Consider the following 24,976-nt stretch of genomic DNA (forward strand, 5'->3'; position numbering starts at 1 on the left):
ACAAACATGCAGCTCTGCTACGGAACACAAACTTGTTGAGAGTCTACAAGTCAAAAATCAGAAGGGTAGCCCAAAAGATGCATACCATCATGGCATATGCTACAAACCACTTAATCAAAAAGGTAAAGTAGATTAAGTCACCCTCAGCACTGGAAGAAGCCTCTGATCGTACGTCATTTACAGGGGGAGAAGGGAGGCAGTGGGAGTCAACCACCTCAATACCTGTTGGGAGGGCAACATGGCAGGGTACAAAAAAATCCAGGAGTAAGCAGTAATAGTTTTTACTTTAGGTGCTGTACAGGCCCACTACAAGAGGTATTCCACTAGACCAGCTCTCATGAGTAGAACTCGCCAGGGATGGCAGAGGCTGCCTTGGCAGTGATTATGAGATGCTGGAGGTTAAGTTACGGAGGGAAGTGACAAAAGCAAGTAGCAGAACCAGATTTCAAACCTCAATTTGTTAAAGGAACTTGTAGGTGGGATCCCAGGGCACGCTGCCCTAAAGGGCAATGGAACCTTGAAGAGCTGGTTGAGCATCAAGGGCAACCTCCTTAAAGTATGAAAACAGTCATTCCTGACAAGCAAGATAATGAACAAGCACAGCAGGAGGCCATCTTGAATGAACTAAGAACTCCTGACTGAGCTAAAGTGCAAAATCCAAAGCATATAAGAGACAGAAGAAGGAATTGATTGCTAAAGACAAATAAAGAAGCGTTGCCTGGATACTAAGGAGCAGAATTAGGAAGGCCAAGGCTAGGGTGAGTTTGAAACTGGACAGCAATACAGAGTATAGAAGGAAGAGCTTGTATTGGTCTATATGCAGAAAAAAAAGAAAGAAAAGAAAAAAATTACAAGAAAAAATGTTGGCCTGCTGCTAAATGGGGTGGTCAATCTATTGACAAGTGATGTAGAAACCTCCTAAGCATCTTCTTTGCATCAGTCTTTAGTAGATGTTTCTGTGGCTCTCAGTTGGCTCTGCCTAGCAGCAAAAGTGGAATGAGTTCAGTATTACTCTAGTAAACTGGAAAAATACAAGTCCGTGGGAGCATATGAGATGCATCCAAAGGTGCGAAGGAGCTGGCTAGTGCCAATTCAAGGCTACTTCTTATCAGCTTTAAAAAGTTACAGCAATCAGGCGATGCCCCTTATGACACCATCTTCAAAAAGGACACGAACAATTCAAGGAATTACAGGCTGGCCAGCTTATTATACTTAGTCCCTAGGATATTATGCAGCAAATCCTCACAGAAGCTAACTTCTAAATATGCACAAGCATAAAAAGGTGACTGGAAACAACCAGCACAAGTTTAGCAGAACAAAATCATGCCAAATTAATCTGGCCACTTTCCTATGAGGATGAAGAGAGAGCTGAGGATGTATGTAATTTAGTTTGACTTTACAAAGGCTGTTGACAGTCTCCAAAGGAATCTTTTTAGTCAATCTGAGGAATCATGGAGAAGATGTGGAAGAACAACTGGCTGGACTACTGGGCTCAATGGTGGTTCAAAATGTAACCAGCAATAAGTGATATTCCTCAGAGGCTGATACTAGGGTGAATACTCCAACACATGCATCGGCAACCAAGACAGTAGGCGAGAACGCACACCCATCATGTTTGTAGATAACATGAAACAGGGGAGAGGCTGCCACTCAGAGGGACCTCAACAAGCTGGAGGAATTAGGTTGACAACAAACTTGACATTCAAATGCAAAGTCCACAACCTAGTACTGAAGCAGCCCATGCCATGAATAGCTGAGGATCACTGGGGCAGGTGGCATTGTTGCAGGAAAGGTTCTGGGGTGGCATCAGTAGACAAGCCGAACATGAGTCAGCAATACACCCTCACAACAGGGAAGGCTCATCACGTATTAGTCTTCATTACGAAAATACAGTGAGCAAGTCAGATCAAGTAAATATTCCCCTTTATTTAGCACTTGTAAAGCCAAATCTGGAAGAATGTGCCCAGTTTTGGGCTACTATAAAAGAAATACTGACAAACTGGAGAGTCCAGGAGTGGGGGCTAGAGCACACAATGTACCAAGTAGACAGAGCAAGGTTTGTCTTGTCTGAAGAAGAGGGGATATTTCAAGGCAATTTTCAACAATCTAAATGGGGGATTAAAAAAAATCCTCAGAGACAGAGTGCTCTCTGCTCAGAGTGGCAGAGAAAAAGGAGAACGGGCAACAGTTACAAGTTGTCACAAAGGAAGTTTAGTTAAATACAAGAAGAAAGAAGTTCACACGACTGCACAGACAGACTGTTGAATCTCCCCCTTTTCAGATTTTCAAAATACATCTCAACAAGGTCCTAATCAATCTAATTGAACTTCAGCATTCACCATCCTTGGAACAGGAGATTCAGATAGATGACTTACAGAGGTCCCTTCCAAAGTAAAATTATCACTTATTTCAAATCAGTGGCATACTGTTCACCTCCTTCCTCACCACCTCTAAAAGAGCCAATTTCAACAGAGTAATCTTTCTTTTATCTGCAGTTTTCCTACATTTCCTCCACTTCTTCACTACTATAATATACAGCAAAAAATCCATCCCATCCAATCACATCTCAAAAGAACAGATATTTTTATTGTAAAATAAAATGTATATGGAAGAAGGATATGTTCTCCTGACCTTTGTGAAACTTGGCTTAATTCCTAAGATTGAGACAAATTTTATTGCCTGGATTAGAATTTCATATGCAGAGAGATTGAGTCAAACTGGAAAGACATTAACAATTCAGATGGTATTTCTGGCTCTCCAAGGCAGAAATGCTGGGGTTCTTTGAGGGGAAAGAGCGTTGTGGGGAGGCAATAGGGCTAAACTTCCACCCTTTAGCATAACAGGAATAAGACTTTGTGAGTGTTTTGTGATGCAAGGTGTATGTGGTGTACAACTAAAGGACTGCTCTGAGTAAACATTCATTTAAAGACTTATCTCCAATCAGAACACATTAGTATAAGTTTCTTTACATTCTGTGTTTACATGATCATTTTATTGTTTCAGCAACTTAAAATTGGCATTACTGTAAATTATATAGAAGAGGGGGAAAAAAAGCTGTTGCTTACATTATGTAATTCTAACAATCTTTTCTTTGAAAAATCTTTAGCAGCTCAAATTGAAAAATGAGTAACTAACTTCGAACCACAAATGCAACTTCTGACATTCTCCCAAAATTTACCTTCTGAAACTTGAGGGAAAGTGGGGAGAGAAAGGAGATCCATTGAATATGCAACTAGACAGCCTGTACAGACCAGAAAAAAACCATGAAAATTACACACACACACCCCAACATATTATAGCCTCTCTCATCTTTTAGCAGTGACCTGACTACAGAAAGAGATCAGTAGCAAATATAGTGAAATCCAGTAAATACAGCCATTAGAACTGTAGCGGTACTCTGTAAGCTTTCTTTCAAGAAGCATATCTTAAAAACAGAAAGTCAGTGAATTATATGATGCTAAGCATTTTAATATTTCATAGTTTTAAAACTGCCCACAAAATGGTCTCCAACATTTTATGCACCTACCTTGGGTAATCTAGGTAGGAAACTACAGAAGCCATCAGGGAAGCTAATTCTCCTTAGAACTGACCTGTAGATGTTCATAGCAATATCTGACTAATTAATAATAGTATTTATTTTAATGGAAATATGAAGATCAGACAAAGTTTGGGGAAAGATAATTCCGTCTTCAGAGCAACTCTTTTAGTATTTTGCAAATAAACAACAGACCTCAGATCATATACTATTTTAATAGCATATACTATTTTAATAGCATATACTATTTTAATAGCATATACAGCAATTCCTCACTGAGTGAGAGTGATCCACTAACACTGAGTCCTGTAGAAAAGGGGAAAGAGAGAACAATTAGTGTTTTATACTACACGTGTACCAGAGGATGCTGCATGGCCAATCTTAGTTCTGAAACTTTCCAACTTCTGAATGCTTTTTTGGCAGCCTTATTTGCATTTAATATAGTTATTTTGGAAACACATTAATAACAGCGTAGCTCTAACTTGCTCTTCTTTCAGAACAATTAACCAACATTACATGCATCTTATTTCTGGCACACTAATAACAAATACTGCTTTTCCCGAGATGAAAACTAATTTCCTCCTATAAGCTAATTTCCAAGCTGATGGATACAGTTTTACTGCAAGGTTGCAAGAAAGGTCTATCATTTTGAGATTCAGACACCACAGTCCATTTTTGAAGGAACCTACAATGCTACTCTAAAGAACTACGGAAAAATAATTCCTAAAAACAGATAATGTCACCCAGCATTTATGTAACAGTCAGTCATCCACTGCCATAATAAGGACTTTTTTAGACAAGCACTGAATAATCTCTGTACCCCATTGCAGAAGCTAGTATAGGCTACCTTGGTTTTTAAGGCTAGACACAGAATAATGCAACTAGGACACTTGGGATCAACTTCTTTCTTCTTCTTCAGTCTGGCTGCGTAGAAAAGGATCTGAAGAGTCTTAGCCTAAAGATCAGCCTCTGAACTGTAACACAGCCAGAGTAGCCCATTGATTTAATTCACCTCCCAGAAGGCTTACCAACAGAACACGGTCAGCAGCATATCCAGGATGGACTTGTCCATTGCCATAACTTCTGGCCACCAATATCAGTTAAACAAGTTAGCCAGCACAGAAGGAATTTCAGTCTTTGTGTATGGACCGGCTGGCTACTAATTAATCCATGTGGGCTCAAGTGAGGAAGTTATACTGTGATAGATGTGGATATACACTGCGATAGAGGCCTTAAGATAATCCATTTACAGATGCAAATCACATACTTCAGTACAGCAAAGGCCTACAAATTAAAACTATTTTAACTGTGAAATTACCCAGAAACATAACTGTTTAAAACTGCAAAGTGACATTCTTATGGGCAAAGTGCCTTTAGCCCAGAGAGGCTACAGCCAACTGAATTTGGTCCCCGAAAGAGACAGGATTAGAATGACTCAGTTAATCATGACCAGTGGATGAGGAAGTGCACCCTAAATTATCAGTAGAGAGGCAGGGTTGCTGGTGTGTCGATACTCCCTGATATATTAACAGCAGCCAGCAGGACTTGAAGTATTGCGTCACATTGTAATTATCTCACTCTATCGCAAGCTGCTACTGAAAAAGTCAGTCTCATTCCTTCTTTTCCTTCCCTTTCCCCACTGCTCATTCTATCATCTCTCTTGCATCAAATCAAGCCACTGTGCTGCCACAGTAAGCCCTGAGTTAGTTCATAAAGGTGTGAGGAGGATAGACTAGAGAGGATAAAGTACCCCTATCAGATCATCAAGCTTAGCCAAGATCACGCTGCAGCCACACATCTGCATCTCAGACATGGAAAAGGCAGGACACATCAGCCAGGTTGGAGGATAACAGCAGAACTGCCCTTTCTGGAAGCAACCCACAGTTTGACTGTGTAAGATACACATACCTCCCGAATCAGTCTCTGAGAAAATCATACAAAACTAAATATACAGTTTTGTTGCCTTGGACTAATGAACACTACACCTCAGATGAGATAATAGGCATCATAAGCTTGCTCTAGTGCTGATGATCTGCCTGGCACACTAGAAGACTCCTGGGTAGAATTCCAGAGGTCGATTTAACTTCAAAGTAGTGGCTTGGGCCTCTTGGACAAGAACCTGCTCTTGTCAAGCTGAAAACCTCTTTACATGAACAGTCTCCCAGCAGACACTAGAAGTTTCCTTAACTTTCAATTCTGCTTCCCTCATTTTTGGTCCATTAGAGCAAAGCCCAGTGTTGTTCACTTCCTAGACAAACAAAACTTTTGAAGAAACAGGGAAAACACAGATACAGAAAAAGATCAGTAAATCCTTAGTTTTAGAGATGAGCAACAAGGACAAATGTATAGTAATGTTTCCTCCCCAAATATGAGGAGACATCCACCTTTTCCTATAACTCATTTTGATATGGTCATAGAATCATTTAGGTTGGAAAAGACCTTTAAGATCAAGTCCAAATGATGATCCTAACGACCACTGCATTAAAGCAAGGGTTCTCACTTCAGCTCTCGCTTCCTCAGTTTATTTTCCACATGTACATGGAGAAGCAGGAAATAAACCTTTCCTTGGCCCAACCACAGTCTTCATTTGACAACTTCGGAAAATTACAGAACACATAACCCTGTGTGTCTGGGCCTATTCAATAAATATTCTGACAAAATAAGAATCAGTGAAACCACCTCATTTCCATTTAAAAAAAAAAAAAAATATATATATAAAGGTCACCAACAGAATGCTGAAGTACTTTAAGCAGCCTCATTCCGGTAACACAGTCACAAGCTTTCCATAACACAGTAGTCCGGGTGATCAGGTCGGTGTCCCACAAAGAGCAAGAGAATTCAAACAAGTCCAAAGCTTCTGCCTAAATCTACCAAAACTTGCAACACATAAGCACGGCAAGTGAGAAAGGGAGGAGTTTGCTTTGCTTTTTTGATTACATGCACCAGAACACCCCCTATCCTAAGCCAGGATAAGAGTTCTATCTAGCCTGGTAGCCTGTCTGAATTTAAGCACGTCAAATAAACAGTGATAGTTGTCTGCTCCACCTTCCTGGAGATCTGAAGCCAGTGGATTTCCTGCTCCAGCCGTTAAATATTTGTGCTCAGCCACAGTCATTTTTCCTGGTCTTATTCAATTGCCTTTTGAAAACAAACTCTAAGCATCTATAAGATCTTTTATAAGTAGACAGTGGACCCCATCATCATGTGTACAGGAAAAAAATTTGCTTTGGATCTACTAACACAAGTGATCTCTTGTTTTGTAATAAACAGTAAGATGTAGTCATATCTTACTTTCTTTGTGCTACTCATGGCTTTCAAAACCTTCCACTACATCTCTCCATTCTGGTAACTTCTCAACACAGAAGTATCCTAATCCATTTCGTATCTCCTTCTGGAGAACTATTCCTTACTTTTGATCACCCTTGTCACCTTTCTTTAACTTCCACATTCTGTTACGTCTTTGGTACTATTGTAATCTTTGGCAACCACTTTACTTGTTCAATTACTTCTAAATGTTACGTTGAAGTGCTCATAAACCTGCATATAAAGACTTTGCCTCCCGCACCAAGCCAAATTTATCTCTTCACATTTACACATTTATTTTCTCAGTCAGATACTCAGTATCACAAAGCCTTTCGAGTCTTTCCCCGTTTTTACTAGGAATATAACCCCTCTCATCAGTATTTCTACCCTCTTTCCTGAAGAGGGTAGCACAGACACGTGTAATATTCCCAAAATGACCATTTACTCACACCCTCTTTTCTAAATTTACACCAACTACCCATCTATGACAGAACTCTCCATTTACTCCACTACAGGTGTATTTCTTGAAGAGTCTCTGGTGTAGAGGTCTGTCCATAAATCCTTCAGTATGAAGCACATCCAGACCAACTTTACAAACAGCATTATTTGTGTACCCAACAATTCCTTTATAGACCTCTACTAGCCACATGCTGCATGACCTGCCTTTACAAAAGGTATGTTAACTTTACCCTCATTACATGTATTTATTGATTATTCTATGTCTTATGATTAAATAGCATACATTCTATTCTATCAACTTTAACCACAAACAGCAGAAGAGTTAGTTTGTCTGCTCATAATTTAATATAAATACACACACTTTTTTCAAAAATTAAAAAATCTAGCATTTTCTATTGATGCACACACAAGTTTGCTCCTTACTTTACTAAATCCTGTTGTAAATAGGACTTTTAAAAAAAATTCTGGACTAGTGTGCACTATTTCTTATTGGAGCTACTGACCCTTGGACAAAATACAACTGCAGGGACACCAGTTTTAAAAGTGGCAGGAACTCCAGCAAACTCCCATTGGTTTTAGCTTTTTCCCAGTAATCAGTTCGACATTACAGCAGCCCTGATGCAACCCTCCTTTTCCAAAGGGGCTCCCTTTAGTCTGGACATCAACACCACTTCCTAATAAATATAAATTCATTTTCCATTATGTCTTATTTTCTAAGCCTAAACATTGTTTTTGTCTCCTTCTCTTTCCCTCTGCTCTCAGGTATGGTGCAAGGAACATTTCAGGGCACATTTACAAGATGTGAAGAGCTAGCAGCTAGAGGGTCATCTGACAGTACCTGTTGGTAAAATTAATACCTTATGTTACAGCCCACTACTGAAGATAATGGATTCAAAAGAACTAAAGTTTATTTGACATCTACAACAAAACATTTTAAAGAGAATTTGTGTCTTAAGTAGAACAAAGCCTGTTTCCTACAGGTTTACATCCTTTTCTATATTACTGCCATTATAAGGCCATTAGGACTCTTCCATACAGCTCTCATTTTGGTTCCCTCTCACATTCCATAACTGGAATCCCTTCCCCTTCTCATTCCTTGAGTAATGCAAGTTACTTCTCATGCTCCCTAAATACTGAGTGGGAGCAAGACAATTCTATGCCCGTTTCCAAACCACACATGTACTAAGTGGCCTGCTGACAAGACTGTGAGGTGGAAGAGGTAGGGGGAAGAAGCTGCATACAGTCTTGCCTTGTACAGAACAGTAATTTTCAAGAAACTTACAGGATATCTATATTTCAAAATGCATTTGCTTCTGCTGATGACAACTCCACAGAGGAATGGACAAATAATCAGAGCAACTGCACAAGCTCGTTCCCCAAAAGACCAAGGCACAGATATGCCCCTTGGCATCAGCCAAGATCTTGTCTCATAACTCTGACTTTCATTATGGCTTCTAGTCTTAATTCCCAGTTTAATTTTAATACATGTTATACAGTTTTTGAAAAAACTCACCGTTTTATTACGAAGTCTAATTATGTCCGAAACAGAGCCAGCTCCACAATATTCCATAACAATCCACAGATCCGTGTTCTTAAAATAGCTGCCATAGTACTTGACCACATAGGGACTAGATGGAAAAAAGTTAGATAAATAGATTAATTCTTGGGGGGGGAATCATCATCACAAGTGTTAAAAAATACAGTTAAAAAAAATAACACGGCTAAAGAGCAAGAATAATCAAATGCATTTTAAAATTGTAATTAGCTTAACCAATGCCTTGTTAGAATATAGTCTGAGTGCTTAATAAAATTAAAGGCACTACTACATATATCACAAGCTTTCAGTGATCTTCAGATACAGACATAGTTTTTTGCCAAACATTAGTCTTCCAATATAAAGCTTCAGTTTTCCCTCCTCTAAGGTCTCGCAATTGTTAAACACTCCTCACAATGTCATTGGATGTTTCCCTTCTTAAAAATATTGTTTTGCTTTCTTCTCTTTTAAGCAAAAAAACATGGAAACTCACACATGTGTTCCTGGTTTTGCAAGCATGAACTTATTTCAAGTATAGATGTAGATTTTCATATTAAACAGAATCTAGTGTTGGTTTGAACAAGACTTTTGGATTTGCAAATGCATTTTTATATTGAAGTGTCTCATATGAAGAGACAGTACTGTCATAAACAGAACATACTGCTTTGCTACTCATCTGTTTGTCACTTGACATAATGCTTCCTCAGAGGCACTTGCAAACGAAAGGCAGAAACAGATGTGGTATACATAACAAGGATCTTCCTTCAGAAAAGTGATTAGTTGGTGTACTTATGGAAATAAAATGTTGGAGGGTTTTTTTGCAGGAACTTAAGCGCAGGAGGTTACAGTTAGATTGCCATCCATCTCCCACAAAGTCAGGGAAGTAAGATACAGAGATCTCAAGTAGAGGCTTCTGATCAGAACACCTGTATTGCAGGATGAAATCAAACACTATTTTGTTTTGGAGCACAGAACTGTATTTTAGGATCAGCATGTTTGGCAATGACTTTTTTTTTTTAGAAAACTTAAGAAAAAGAGAGGACCTATGGTTGCCTCCTGCAACATGGTGCTAACTCTATAAAAGATTGGTCAAAACTATCAGCAAACCACTTCATTAAAGAGCAACTGTCATTACTATAGGAACTTGCCTCTACAGAAGGCAAGGTGGGTCAATTCCCTCCTAACTAGTCCAAATGTCTACCAAACAAGCATGACATACTGATCTTGCCCCTTATAAATTCCTGAAGTGACAAAGGTTACTATTACTTCAAGAAAACCCACTGATTTTCATGACCATCTCTTGCCAGATTTACATTATGCTAGTATTCCCACAAAATTTCTGTGTATTATTACAAATCAGGACAAGATCATCTTTTCCAAACATTCTACATTGCTGTAGAATCTCAAAACACTGTTCATATTTGTTTAAAGCCTTTTATGTATCAACTGCTTGTCTTAAAAATCTACATTCTTCCCCCCTTAAAAGAGCTTCAGCACATACAGTATAGCTAGTTCTAGAAACCCGTATTGAGGAAAAAAAAAAAAAAAAAGGCAAAGTGTTGAGCCTTAATCTTTTGTTTGAGATGCTGCAACAGCTCAGTGCTTTTCTGTATTATCTGTGGAATCATCACATGTGAAAATAAAGTACTAAAAAGTGCATCATCCCTCCCATCAGTACTGCACAGCACTTATTTGCATGAAGGCACATGACACATATACAAGCACGTGATGCAGAGCTGCAGCCCAATCCTTCCTTTCAGCCAGAGAATGGCTGTATCTTATCCAGTAAAAGAAGAGTTTATGTTCTAAAGTTCTGAACTCTTAAAAAAAAAAAAAAAAAATATTATACAATAGTCCATGTCCAGCAGACACTAAATGCAACATGTTGTTCAAAGAAAAGCAGGAAACAAAGAACAAGGGTAGAGGGAACACAGGAATAAGATAGTGAGTAGGCCCACCTAGGACAAGAATGAAAGTGGCACAAGAAGCATAGTACAGAAGGCAAGGTGAAAATTTAGAAGATTCTCAAGTATCACCACTTCTTTTCTCTGTCAGGACAGTTCACAGACATTTGTTTTAAGTACCTATGTCAATCCTGGCCTAGTACTAACAGACATACACACACACCTACACCACTGCTTCCCGTCAGCTCACATGGCCCAAGCCTGTGCAGCAACTAAGGGCTGCCATCCTATCATTGGCCTCACAGAACTCTTTCTGAGAATTCATAAGGTGCTATTTTCCAACTTATTCAATGTATTCCTTTATGTAAGAGGAAAGAAATAAAGCAGAGCAGATAGAAAGAAATAAGAAAACAGTTACAAGAAGAATCAAAGTAAACCTATTTTAACTCCTCTTCCAGTGCACAAGAAAAGCTGAGGACCTACTCTGAGGATCAAATCTAGTTCCTCAGTTAAGCAGACAAACAAGATTGCTGCTTCCCTTTTAATCTGTACCTGTTACAAAACTCCAACCGGCCAGACAGACAAAAATAGTCTCACAGGGACAAAAAGGATTAAGAAAAGCCCCAAAAAAACCTCAAGGGTCCCAAATCCTTTTAGTATTACCCAAAATAACCTTATCACACATCTTCATGGAATGCGGGGGGGGGGGGGGGGGAGAATTGTAAATCCTTCCTTTTCCTCCCATTCCCCTGCCTACACGTTTAACGAGCTTCTAGCATTCAGAATTGTCAATGCCAGAAGGGAACACATTACAAGGTCCAGTGTGTTCATAGCTCACAAATACTCAATTCAGGGTTTTCGGGCAGAGGCTCTAAAGAAGTTCGAAGAACAGCTGCATTCTCATGTACTAGATACAACGTACTCCGAGGTCTCTACCCCTATATTTAAGGATAAATATTTGAACCTTCTCTCCTCCTTCATGACCCCGTAAGACAAGATGCTGTGGAGCAGTACCATCAAGCTCCATGTAACACCTGAGCAAAACATTCAGTAACGAACCTGTATGAATTCAGACTGCATTAAAAGGATTATCTTTTAATCTGGGATGAGTAACTGCTCATTGCCAAACAAGAGCAAATTTTTCATTTAAAGACAGAACTTGGCAACACTGGCACACCACAAAAGCACAAACAAAACTGCAAAGTAACAGACCATTTGCTGCAATACAATTCACCAAGTTAATGACTAAAGCAATCAATACTTTAAAGCAAGTTTCACCTAACTAGAGTGCAGAGCTTTCCTGTTTGTACTTCAGGTCACAAACAATAGATTCTTGTACCATTGATCAGACATGAATAAAGACTCACTCTAGTAAATCTGACTTTGAAGTTACAGCCAAAACCTTAAAAGATTATCCCCAAAAATATACAAATAAAAACCTGATAACTCTATAGAAGAGAGGAAGTGCAAAGTAATTTCTGCATTGTTGCAGAAACTGGACATTAAGGCTTCCATTCCTACAATACTGGCAATAAGATATCTCATTTGTGAACAAGTGTAAGGTAACAGTCCTTCTTCAGAACTGTTAGAAGATTGTTCACTCTTAAAAAGGTATATTCCTGCATGAAAAAGGCAACCAGTAGAATACCACTTTGGAAGTTAACTGCTAGCCATTAATCTTGTGCTAGAAACATCTTTATCAATATTCTGAAACAGGTAACTCTGAATTCACAAGGCCCAAGACATTTACAAGAAATATTAACCTTCAGGCTTGCCAGTGCAAGTAAAGTAAAGCAAGCATGGAGAATTCTAAGCAGAGGCAAGTACTTATTCTTTCAACAGTTTGTGTGATGTACACTATTTGTACTTCCTTCAACACAAGCTAAGGATAGGAGGAGGTCCGCAAAGTGGTTCCTCTAAGTAAATTGCCCAACACAGACTGCTTTAATTTTCCACATAAAAAATTTGCAGCTGCATATATTTCAGCTATATTCACAAGTACAAATACATTTTCACGTAGACTTTTAGAAAGAAAGCAGAATTGTCATACCTACCTGTCACATTGTTGCATTATAGAGATTTCTTTAATTATTTCTTGAAGATCTGACTCCACGGGGACCTGCTTAATTGCCACAACTTGTCCGGACTCCTTGTGTATTGCTTTAAACACACTACCATAAGACCTAAAAATAAAAGAAGGCATTTTTTTTAAACAAGATAAACTGCTTCTCATTTCCATTATGCAGAAACTTTTAAAAGTCACAGAAGCCATATGTTCATGCAGAAGTTGGAGAGTTTTTTCAGGTTGCAAAAAAATTCGATTCTATCAGGACCTCAGGAAAGACATGCCTCTGAAGAGTGAATCTTTGTCAAGATGTAGTGTATCTAACTCCAGTACAGGCATGAGCACTTTTGCTGCCTTAATGAACAAGGGGCACCAAAAAAAGCATAAATATATTTGGAGAAGCATGGAAGTCTACTGATGCATGCATTTGCTTTATTATTAAAAGTTGTCTAGAGAAGCATTCCTTAGGGCATTTACAGTCACTCTCTCTGTAACTTAATATTCAACACATGCTTTATATACAGTTTCCCTCTGATCCCATCCCCTTGTAAATAGCTGCACTTACCCTTCACCAAGTTTCTCCAGAACATCAAAGACTTCTTCAGGCTGCTTAGTTAAACTATCTTCACTTAGCTTTTTCAGTTTGCTAAAAGACAGACAAAAGTTATTTGTTCATTTGTTTGGGGGAAGACACAGAACTCAAGCAAATTTTCATACAAGTGAGCAGACAGAAAAAAAGATTATAAAGACAGACATATTCCAATGAAAATAAAATGCCTAATTCAAGTTCAGTAATAAAATTTTAATCAACCATCGCATACAATTATTGTCATTATCACTTTCCCGCTAACATTTACTCAATTCAAAGCAGTATGGGACCAATTCACTCTCCAAACCACTTCCTTTGCTAAAGTAGAAACAGCCAAAGAATACAATAAAGCTTACCTTTCATCAAAAAGCAGGCAGCATGCAAACACATGCTCATTACTGCCTGGAGTATACTGCGTTATTATCCGAGAAAGTATAAACCAATCTTTCACTCACATGAAGTACCCACTTTCTAAATTATATGACTCATAAGCCAGTGAATTATATCACATTAAAAGCACAATCCAGAGTCAAGATGACTCTGGGAGCATATGGTAGCAGCTCATCTTCACAGGTGGTAGCAGAACACTGAAATTCCTAGAGCTGAGTACTCTAAGAGCTATTGGGACAGTCTTTTGCATCTTTGTGAATGTACATAGGGAAAGGTGCAACAAAATCTCTAATTGCATATCACCACCATATTTTGCCCTCCAGCTCTCTCTCACACAGTCCCAAATCACTCAGTATTACCCTACTATTTCTCCCAGCACTTCCAATTCACTCAACTCACTCTTTTCTCCTTTACAAGCAGTCCTTGCCTTTCCCCTGTTCTCCAGCATTCCCATCCATCCAGCCCCCCAGACTCCTGTCATATTTCAGAACACAATTTGGCTGCAACCTTGTGATGGAAGTGACACCAAACACAGCACAGGAAAATATAACCACGCACACATTGTGGTGAGACCGGGTGGCTGCAACATGTAAATCCTTCAGCCTAAAAGTTATAGGAAATTTTGCTGCAAGACTGAAATAACAAGTTAACTCTATATGATAGCCAAGGGTACTATTAAAGTAGAAGATGAGCTGAAGAATAGCAGGTGCTGTAGTGTTAGATATAGACAATGTATTCCATATGCAAGAGGAGGAACAAGGAAAAAAAAAAAAGAAACTGACGCACAGCAGATCATTGAGAACTTATGGAAAATACGTTATCCTGTGACACCGTCCTGGAAATGAATACAAAATAGGGGGAGGGAGGAGGGCACAAACAGAAAAGACTGTCAAATCTAGCATTGGAAAAACAGCGTTCAAAAGAAACTCCTTCATATTGAGAGATGCAATTCTGATATATACAGCACTAATAAAAATAATAAAGTGAAATGACTGATGAAGGAATTCCTGAACAAGAAGAACCTTGTTACTGCAAACCATCTAAGTAAAGACAAAAATTTAAAGTAATTGTATAAGCACACAGGTCGTATGGATTAGTGATGAACAAGGAAAGCAAGGGGGGGTGTGGGAGGGTGTACACATTTATATATCAAAGAAATATTTCACAGACGTAGCAATTATATGAATATAAAAGCATCCCCAATCAGTAAGGAAATACATGAACTGCTGTAAAGACCATACAGTTTGCTACAGTGAACAGGCAGGAAGCTGGAAAGCATGTGTGTTTAATGGAGAATGAAAATCTCCACAGCAGAGGAAGGCACAACTCCTAAACACGAAGAAAAACAGCAAAACACTCAAATGAGAGCAGCTAAATAAAGTCTGCAAAAGTGGCCTACAAATCAAACACAGGACCACATAACAACTCTGCTTTCTTTTTCACCATCTCCCTGCTTCTTAGAGACTAGAAAGCAGAAAAATACAACTTAAATCTTGCAGGGAAGCATATATTTAGTTACTGGACAAGCCTAAGTTGAGACAAGTAAAAGGAAGAGGGGGGAAAAAAAATATTTTGCAGGCAAGTATTAAAGAAACAAATCATTCATTTTGCTTCTTTTGTTTCAAATTCTTCACACACACCCCTTTGATCAGGTTATCTGCAGCTTTAAAGGCAGCATTCACAGAGTAAGTTACTGCAATCATCCTCTGCTTTCCACCAACAAAAAGCATGCACGGTATGCTTATGATACCAGCAGAGCCTCAAAAAATAAAACACACGACCATTAGCCGAGTCTCTCACTTGATTGAAGAGCTGCATAACAGAAGATATACTCAACAGAACAGTGGAGGGACTGAACTTTTTAGTAACTGCAAGAAAAGGGAAAACATACAGTAACCTCAACCAAAAAAGGTCTAAGAAGAGAACACTTCCACCTGCTCAAAGGAGCAATACATGCTAAAGTGAGAAGAACAAAAAAAAAAAATAAAATATATCCATACCAAAGGGTTCCATTCAGCAGCACCACTAACTCCAAGGCACTCGGCGTGCTTGGGAAGAGCTAGGGAAACAGTCATGAACAGCCATAAACTGATCAAAACCAGTGTCACTGTCAAATAACAGATTACCTGGAATACTTAAGAGGCAACCTGGAGGCCAAACAAATAAGTATTCTGTAGTTTTAAAACTATTTTCACATTATCCAACTCTGTCAATCATGTTATGAGACCAACTAATACTTAACACTAAGGCAGCTAGATACTAAACCTATTTAGAGGAAGAAAGATATGTCAACCTCAGGAATTTCTTCACCAAACACACTGCTCAGAGTGCTTCACACTCTTCCACAAATATATTATAAGAGTACAGATGCTTGGTCCACTGTTCGAGTGACAGTATTAACACCACAGTCCTTTCAACCATAGAAAGATCCTAATGACTCCAGCTGCTTAATGGTGTGTGTTTCTAGAGGTTTAATAGAATTTCCTGTTCTCTAACTACAGAACAGCATGCAATATACCTTGAAAGGGTTGCAATGAAGAAAGTGTTTATGAAAACTTCAGGAGAAGCAAGGAGGAGGAAGACAACCATTGTAACCTGCTGTAAAGCACTAAGTAGAATATAAGAAGAAAAGACTAGAAATATTATCTTATGATATTGGTTAAAAGCAAGCAACTAAAGCTTGGGAAAGAGAAACACATCTAAGACATCAAAAATCAGCTTCTTAATCAGGAGTTTGTGTGAATGTGCATCCTACTACCCACACTTCAAAAATGGGCAAGATAAGACATACAGAGCCAAGCATTTCAGAAAGACCACTGCTTTTTTTAAAGCATTAAGGCATTCTACATGGCAAGTGAATACTATGAGCTCCCAGCAAAATACCTATCTGCAAAGGCATGACTAGAAATATGAGGGGGGTGGGGCAGAAGGCACAACTGAAGAGACAAAGGGCTCAAAAACCGTCAGAGAGAAAGAAGGTGTCTCATTCCTCTCCCTCATGGGTCCTCTACTTTCATGACACAAGCATTTAAAAGAGAACAAATCAGCAAATTCAGGCACTGTTTTATTCTGGCCACAGGATAAGCACCATACATTAGATATATATATGTAAGAAAGTCTAAAGGAGATGTGTAGAAGACAAGTGTAAAACCTGGGGAGAAAACCATTCTGCTTTTGTTTGCTCTAGAAAATCATCATGTAGTGACAATAGGCTATTTCATTAGTTTTCCAGGAACACTGTTCCTGAAAGCAGGAGAACTAACTGAACTACAATTCTGGGACAGTAAGAGTTGTCAAAAGGATTTTCTTGTTCCAAGCAGGTTTAACTCTGCATAATACCTAGCCTCTTAAACAAGAAAAATACATTCTAGCAGAGAACTGTACTTTTATATATCCAGCGATGTCAGAAAACTTTCATACTTAGCATAACCAGAATCTTGCACATCATGGAGTACGTCAGCAGAACTCCACATAACCAAACACAGAAAAATCTAGAAACAGTGAGAGGCACCCAAGATGACCAATACCATAAAGATTGGTAAAATGTGAATTGGGACTTGAGAGCAAGAGATATGTTCATTCCTCCCCGCCCCCACCATTAAAACACAAAGTATGAGTTTAGTGTCCTATGGTCATTGCATGCAGACTTTACAAAATAAACTGGTAATGTGCTAGAGAGGTAGGCATAGAAAAACCATGAAAGCTAACAAAGAAAAATAAAGCAGGACTAAAGAATAGAAGTCCATCAATTACTGTCATGAGTTATGGAACACTGGACAGCTGCTCCATGAAACATGAATATATGCGGTTTATTTTGCAGAAGAACTACCACATTGAAACATTTAAAAAGAATGGCTGGGATCAATTATACTGATATATTAAAAGCGAAGTTAGTAAGAGAAATCACTGCAGTCATCAGAAATAGAGGGGAAATACAAAAGGCTTAAAACATTTACACTGCTTTACACCTTTCACAGAAGTAGAAGTAAGTTTAAGTTTATGTTGTTATATTGTGTACTTACATTTAGCTTTCTACCAATAAAACCCAAGCAAACTTACACTTTTGTCCCATCATTTTCAGGAGGAACTTGACAATTGTCATCCATGTGACCTTACATGCCCATTGACACAATAATTAAAACTAGCTTATTTTTCACAGACAGTTCATACTTTAAAAACAAGTCTTCCCCTTCCCACAAAACTTAAATTTCAGTGAAAATTAAACTGCCTGAGTTTAAGGAAAGGACTGGAAAACATTGATTAACATGTTCCATGCTTGTTAAGAAGCCTTTAATTTACCACCATTGTGCAGGAAATAGGCAAGATTAAAAAGTATTAATTTGACAGAATTGTGTTTCTAGCTACTTTCCTTTTCACTTGTATGCAATCTCCTCATGCTTGAGTATATCAATATATACAGAAAAATGCAACAATAACAACATGTGAAAATTACAAGAGTCAGGCAATTTTTGTAACTGACTATTTCAAGAGCGAATATCCTTTTTAGTGAAGAAAATTACTATAAAGCACATCTGAAATACAGTTAGAAATTCAGATGCAAGAAAACAGTGTGTCAACTACTATACAAATTGTTCGCTACCAAGTCAGAACACCTACTCTAATTTATTTTAAAAAGTAAACAAAATTGTTCTGCAAAGGACTCCTCCTTAGAAGTTGTTTGTCACTGTTGCAGCATATTGATCAAACAAGAAAAGCTAGTGATTTTGACAGCATGCCCATTTAAAAGCCACCGTGGCCTAGCCTGTCACTTGGGCATCATCACTGCTACTTTCTGAAGGGCTGTTTTAAAGATATACACAACACACAACTGTGTTCCTTCACAGGGAAAGGGGGAATGTAAGTGCTCCATACCCGTGAAAGAACACTGGGACTCTGGGACATCCATGCAGCTTGGAAGTGTTCACATGAAATTCTTGCTACCTCTAGACAAATGTCTCACACTACAGATATCAGGGCAATAGAACACTGTCGGTAACCACTCCTGTGGTCAGTGGGCACCAAAGTAAAGAAGTCTAGTGCTCACATATATTTTGCCAAGTCAACATGGTGTGTCCATCCCAAGCCACTACTGCATCCAAAGCAGGCATCAAAATATATCAGCCCACAAGAAGTAGTCTGTACTCCTTCTAGACTTGCAGAAAAAGGGGGTGGCCTAGCAGAAGAGTTGGGAATGCCAATCAGAAACTGTAAAAAAACAATGGATAAAGGGAATATATATGCACAGGCTGCAAACATTGACATCTTATGAAAAACTGAGTTCAAATCTTCCCTTCCACCAAAGGATTAAGTCCGTTAAGTTCTCATCACATTTAAATTTCCAGAAATAAGCTTCAACAAACATGGAAAGTGTAAAAACATGCCATAGAGTTTAGAAGTTCTCTCATCAGCTTTCTAGTTCTTCTTAACTGAATCTAAGAATTTAAACAGCTCCCCACTTTCACACACCTCCAGCTAGGCAACAGTTACAGCAAATCCCAAATCTTAAAAAACAAACAAACAAACAAACAAAAAAAAAACCACACACATACCCACAACACACACTCTTGTATCTTGTAGATTATGCTAACTTCAAGTTTCATTTTCAATTTGATATCACAACATTCCAGGCTTTGCACTGGTGCTGGTAACACTGATTATTCCTCAGAGTTTCTCATTTCTTCCCCCAAACCCTTGCTGGTGCCTCTTCTACTTCCTTTATTTGAGAAATGCAGTACTGTCAGTCTGAAACTACAGTGTAGGCCTGTCCGTCCTCCCACCATTGCCTGCTAAAAACACTCCACATAATCAATTCTTGGTCAAAGTTTTCAGTAGTAGATACCGTTTTGTTGCCTGCTAAAACTACTCTGCATAACAACTACTAATCAATTCTTGGTCAAAGTTTTCAGTAGTAGATACTGTTACTCGATGCATTACTGGAGGAAAAAAAAAATAGAAGTTCAAGATCACGTTCTTCCCAAGCCCTGTCATCCCACAGGAAGCTAATTTAAAGAATTTTAAAGGTTTTAAATGTATATGTTTTAAAGTGGAATGTAAAAGTTGATTTATTATCTTCTGCCATAAATTTATATTGTGCAGTTCCTAGATTTTTCATTAACAGGAAGCAAGAGTAAACTACTTGGAGCTCTAAGACAGTATGTATGTAAATTGTGTCACTACATTCTGTATACCACACAACTGCAATCTACGTAGTATATAACTAGATCCAAGAAAGGACTGTTCCAATTTAAATATATACATACAAATAAAGCAAAATTATTTTGTGCATTGAAATGACAGCATCACATTTAAAGAAAAAGCTTATGGTTTCACATCATTACACGTGCACAAAAGAAGTCCAATCATAAACGCTCAAAAAACTCCAACCCCACGTAGTAATTAATATGACCAGATATCCTATGTATTTCAGGAAATACATATACTGTGGGAATGCTCTTGATTTTTGCCTCTTCCCACTCCCTAATTTGCAATTGCAACTATGCAACACTCACCCCCACAAGCATCCCTCCGCCAGCGGGACACAAGGGCACTTTAGAATGTGGAAAGATAAGAACAACTACTTAAGTCGGTTTCTTCTATAGACCTGAACTATAAAGTGCACAGATACCCAAACCCAGGCCACGAAAGACTCTTCTCTGCGATAGTTTCCCCCGTTTCCCATTAAAATGTTCCTCTTGTAATTCAAGCAGCCCCTAAGGGTTTACCCCCAACCGGACGTTTAGCCAGGACGGTTATTTCGGAGACACCCACCCCCCACACACCCCCACACACAGAAGATCTTCCACAACACAACCCCTCAGGCCCCGCCGTTGTCCCGCCGCCACCGCCCCCCCTCACAGCCCAGGAGCCCTCCCGAGGCCGGCGGGGAGCCGGGGGGGGAAAGAGCGGCGGGCGAGACCGCCCGCCCGCTCTCCCCTCCGGCTCCCCGCCGGCCCAAGGCCTCACGCCGGCCGTGCCGCCCCCGGAAGGGGCCGCCAGGGATGGTCGTTACCTCTTAGGCGCTGCCTGCTCCATGCCGCTGCTGGCCCCCCGGCCCCGCCGTCCGGAGGGGGGGGCTCCCGGCCGAGCCCCTGGGCAGCACCGAGCCGGTAGCCGCTATACTCCTCACAACTTGCGCGCGAGCTCGCTGGCCCTTTAAACGGGGCTCGCGCCCTCCCTCGGCCGTCGCCGCTCCCGGCCTCTCTCCGGCAACCACCACTACCGCTACCTACCCGGCTGCCGGCCGAGGCCCGCCCCTTCGCGCCTCTCAGTGGTTACAACCCCCGCCACCGAAGTGCTGATTGGGCAGCGCGGAAGTCGCTCAGCGGGACGAGGCCCCACCCCCCCACGGGAAGAGCGGGCGGTGTCGCGCCGGCGGGAGGGGAAGAACATGGAGGCGGCGGTGCCGCTGGGGGCTGAGGCGCCGCGCTCCCGGCATGCTCCGCGCGGCCGTGGCCCCCCGCGGGGCACGCCGGGAGGCGTAGTCCTGCCGAGGAACCTGCCCTACCCGTTCCCGCAGGAGGGGCCTGGCCCGGCGAGGCGAACCGGGCGGCGAAGAATCAGAGACCGGGGCCCTGAGGCGCCGCCGGGGCGAAGGACGGCCTTCCCGCCCCCACACGCTCACCTCACGCCCCGGCTCTTGGAGCTGGGCCTTCGGGCGAGGGCAGGCCTGGGGGAGAACCGCGGCCTGAGGCGGAGGCTGAGGGCGGCTTTTCCCCTCCCCGCCCCCCGTGCTGCCACCCCCGGGCCCTGTCGCTTCGGAGCGATGCTGCAGGGCGGCCCGCGCCTTTCATCCGCCTGTCTGCACCAGCCAAGGGACAGCCGCGCTTGGTGCTGAGCTGCATCCAGCCCCTCCTTGAAACGTTAAGTCTCTTCATGGACAGCTGGCTCGGCAGCACAGCAGAGAGGAAGCCTGAAGTTAGTCATGGCAGGGCCGGGGAGCAGCTCTCCAAAGCTGGCTCCGCAGACGCAGTACAGCTTTAAGGTGAAAAATGCTGGCGCTTGGCTTTTTAGTGCCAAAGCATACAAGTTACCCTGCGAAGCCATAGGAAGCTGTCACATAATTATTCAAGCAGCTGATTTTAGGACGTTGGGTACCATGTGACAGTTACCTGCAATTTCTCCACCTTACAACTTCTGGCTTCCTGCTGTTTGTGCAGCAATTTAGGATACTCACTGACAAAGCATCCAAGTAGATCCAGCCAAGTCAACATAAGAAAGCTTAAATGTACAAGCCAATTTCTGTATCCTTTCCTGAAAGTGGGTTTATTTGCCTGACTAATGGAAGTTCACGGTAGTAAAACACTTAGGCAAGATCCATACAAATACTGAGGTGCCCAAGCCCACTTCAAACTGATTTTACATGTACAAGTATAACGGCACTCCCCCTTAAAAAGAAATCTACATTCCATACCTAATTTCATCTCTTTGATGTGCATTAGCAAGGGAATTTTGAATGAATGAAGTCCTACTATTGTGCAAGTCCTGTACTTTGGCTGAGTCAATCCAATCCAGTTGACTCACTGTGGTCAGACTAAATGCAGAATGGCAATATTGAATGAGCCCATAAAACAAATCACACACCACCGTGTGACCTTTTGGGTTTCTTTGTTTTTCTGAGTCATGGAAAAACTGCAATAGAACATCTTCCTTTGCACAACAGATTAACACAGAACTCTTCAAGTATCATCCCACAAGCCAGAGCGGCTCACCAAGCAGTACTGCCAGATGTGTCCATACCATAGACAACTGTTTGTAGGAGATGCCAAAATAAAGCCCAAAAAACACCCAGGAGAAAGAGCCAGCAGATACCTCAGATGCAATGTGGTAGTGTGTGTGCATTAGAAAGTGGTGGGGAGAAACCACGCAAGACTCTCCATCTCCCAGTTTTAGGACAAGTGAAGCCAAGCAGGTAGAAGATGCCATGTGGCTACTGTCCAACTTTTCTTTATGGGGTATTGGGCTATACCTACTGACCAATTTTTATTTACATTTCACCAATTCCACTAATCAAGGGAATCCTGACATCCCTATTTGGCTGTGATGCTCCTAGAATGTAGAGACCGTGTCCTTTAATACAAATGTCTGAGGAAATATTTTGTCCAGGTTATTTCAGAGGAGGCAGGTTTTTTCCCCACTCCCTCTCTCAAGTCACAGTTGCAATAAACTATACATTCAAGCAAGGAAAAGCAGTCAGAAAAAATACAGGTACTGTATTATAGTTGCAACAGCAAGGCAAAGAAAAGGAGCAAAGAAGTGCTCCCTCTCCCCATTCACACACATATTTCTTTCTCTGGAAAATGTTAGACTAAACAGCCTAATCTGCCACTCTTCCCTCCCCCTTTAAAAACAGTTGACAAGAACAAGCCTAAAGAAAATTTAGCCAAGAATAGCAGATTTAGATATTAGCTCTCTTCATTCAAAACAATTTAATACCACAATCCCCACTCCCAGAAAATACCCTGACCACCCAGTAATTGAGGAAGGTGATGGGAGTGTCCTTCATCTTTACCACTGAAGAAAGAAGAGTGTGAAAAAAACACAGGATGCCTGAAACAGAAAAAGTTAGGTTACTTGGCTTTATAACCTAGCAAGGCAGACAGTGCCAAGAAATATGGACTAATTTCATGCCTTTCTCACAGAAGTTTCAGTTGTGCCTTATTCAACTGCCAGAATGCTTGCTAAGTACATTCGTGCTGAAAATAAAATATCAATGAGAGGACAATGTATATGCCATAGTATTTTTCAAGATTACTTTATTAATCTCTCATAACTGCAAATGCTATTTTTAGTCGATGACATTGGAATAAATAACACCATCTCCCCTTTCCCCTGCACCATGAATTTGGGATCTGTGCTGTAAAATATAACACTGCTTTGGTATTCATTACCATACTGTACTTAGCCACCAGCAAAGAAGGAACTTTGAAAGGGAAAACAGACTCCTCTGTTCTACTACCTCATTCAGGCTTTCTAGTCAAGGGAAGTTTAGATGTTCTGGAGGCATGAATATACTATTGCTGGTGTCTAGACAACATGGAGATGAGGAAGTTACAGACAATCTACATGAGTATTCCCATGATTTCTTCCAACAGTGGAACTATATAACACTGCTAAGAAGGCAGGTGAGTAAAGAAAAGGCTTAATGTAGCCCCATCTTCAAAATATAGGAGAAAACTAACTGAATTACTGTTTTTCTTTTGAAGTATTTCATCCACTTCACCAGTTTATCAGCATGCATTAGGTGTCCCTTCTCTGCAGAACTGGCATCAACATCAAATACAATTCCTTAGACCAAAGGATGGATGAAGACCATACTTAGTTTTTGAGTACTATAATTATTTTATATTATAATGTAGTTTTGTAAACAGATAAAATAATGTATATTATAATTACTCATACTGCAATGGAATCAGGAATCATGATGGCATGGACAAGTGTTAGGTGCTGTATAACTACAAACTAAGACAGTCCCCAAGCCCCTAAATATATGAACAAAAAAGTTCCAAGATTTCAATCCTGCCTTGGTTGCACATAATTCATAATAAACCCAAGAAGGATAAAAATTACTTGAGAAGCTCATGTCTGAGTTTCTATCAGGTATTACTAATGGTAAGATTTAAATTCCAAATATATACTTCAAAGTCATTCATAGGCATCATGCAAATAAACGATGTGTGTTATAGTAGGGACCTTATCTAGTTCCTTTGGTAGCAAATAAAAGCAGCGTTTACTTCAGAAGGTATTCGATCAGGCTTATTTAAACAATGTGCATTGAAACTAATACATGGCACTGCTAGAAAACAGCTGAATTAATAGTGTATGTTTTCCAAGAGGTATATGTCACAAACACCTTATGCACTCCAGACAAAATACCCTTCATCCTTCATCATGTCTGCGGCGCCTTTCACAGCCTAGCTCTTTTCACTGGGTGCTTTCTACCCTTTCACTGCAGTAGCCCCTGAGTTCTTTCGCAGGGTCCTCTGTGCTCTCTCCCTCAGTGTCTCATGTATTGTTCCACAGTACCTCCATTCACCCTCTTGGCCTGCCAAAACCCGCACTATCCTTACTGCCTGCACAGACCCCCAAGCATGCCCCCAGCTCTGTGCTTCACGCAACCCCTCCACATCACTGATACCTCGCTGTGCCTTGGCCCACACCAGTGTTACCCCATGGAGTTACGAGTATCCTGTGTCTGCAT

The 24,976-nt window shown here is 40.5% G+C and overlaps 1 protein-coding gene across 1 annotated transcript in view; it reads right to left on the minus strand.

Moving 5' to 3' along the window:
- STK3 (serine/threonine kinase 3) overlaps positions 1–20,953 on the minus strand; it is a gene marked incomplete at its 3' end in the record, with an annotated part of 140,307 nt that extends 119,354 nt beyond the window's left edge. Inside the window, exons 1-4 of the mRNA XM_082479525.1 lie at positions 20,789–20,953; positions 13,366–13,446; positions 12,790–12,918; positions 8,811–8,925 (exon numbers count right to left, since the gene is read on the minus strand). Coding sequence (XP_082335651.1) covers positions 8,811–8,925; positions 12,790–12,918; positions 13,366–13,446; positions 20,789–20,811 — 348 coding nt within the window. The 5' untranslated portion in view covers positions 20,812–20,953. The remainder of the gene's footprint in view (positions 1–8,810; positions 8,926–12,789; positions 12,919–13,365; positions 13,447–20,788) is intronic.
- Between the last annotated feature and the right edge of the window lie 4,023 nt (positions 20,954–24,976).

The sequence above is a fragment of the Vanellus vanellus genome (assembly GCF_965231255.1).
Source record: "Vanellus vanellus genome assembly, chromosome: 2".
Taxonomy (NCBI): Eukaryota; Metazoa; Chordata; class Aves; order Charadriiformes; family Charadriidae; genus Vanellus; species Vanellus vanellus.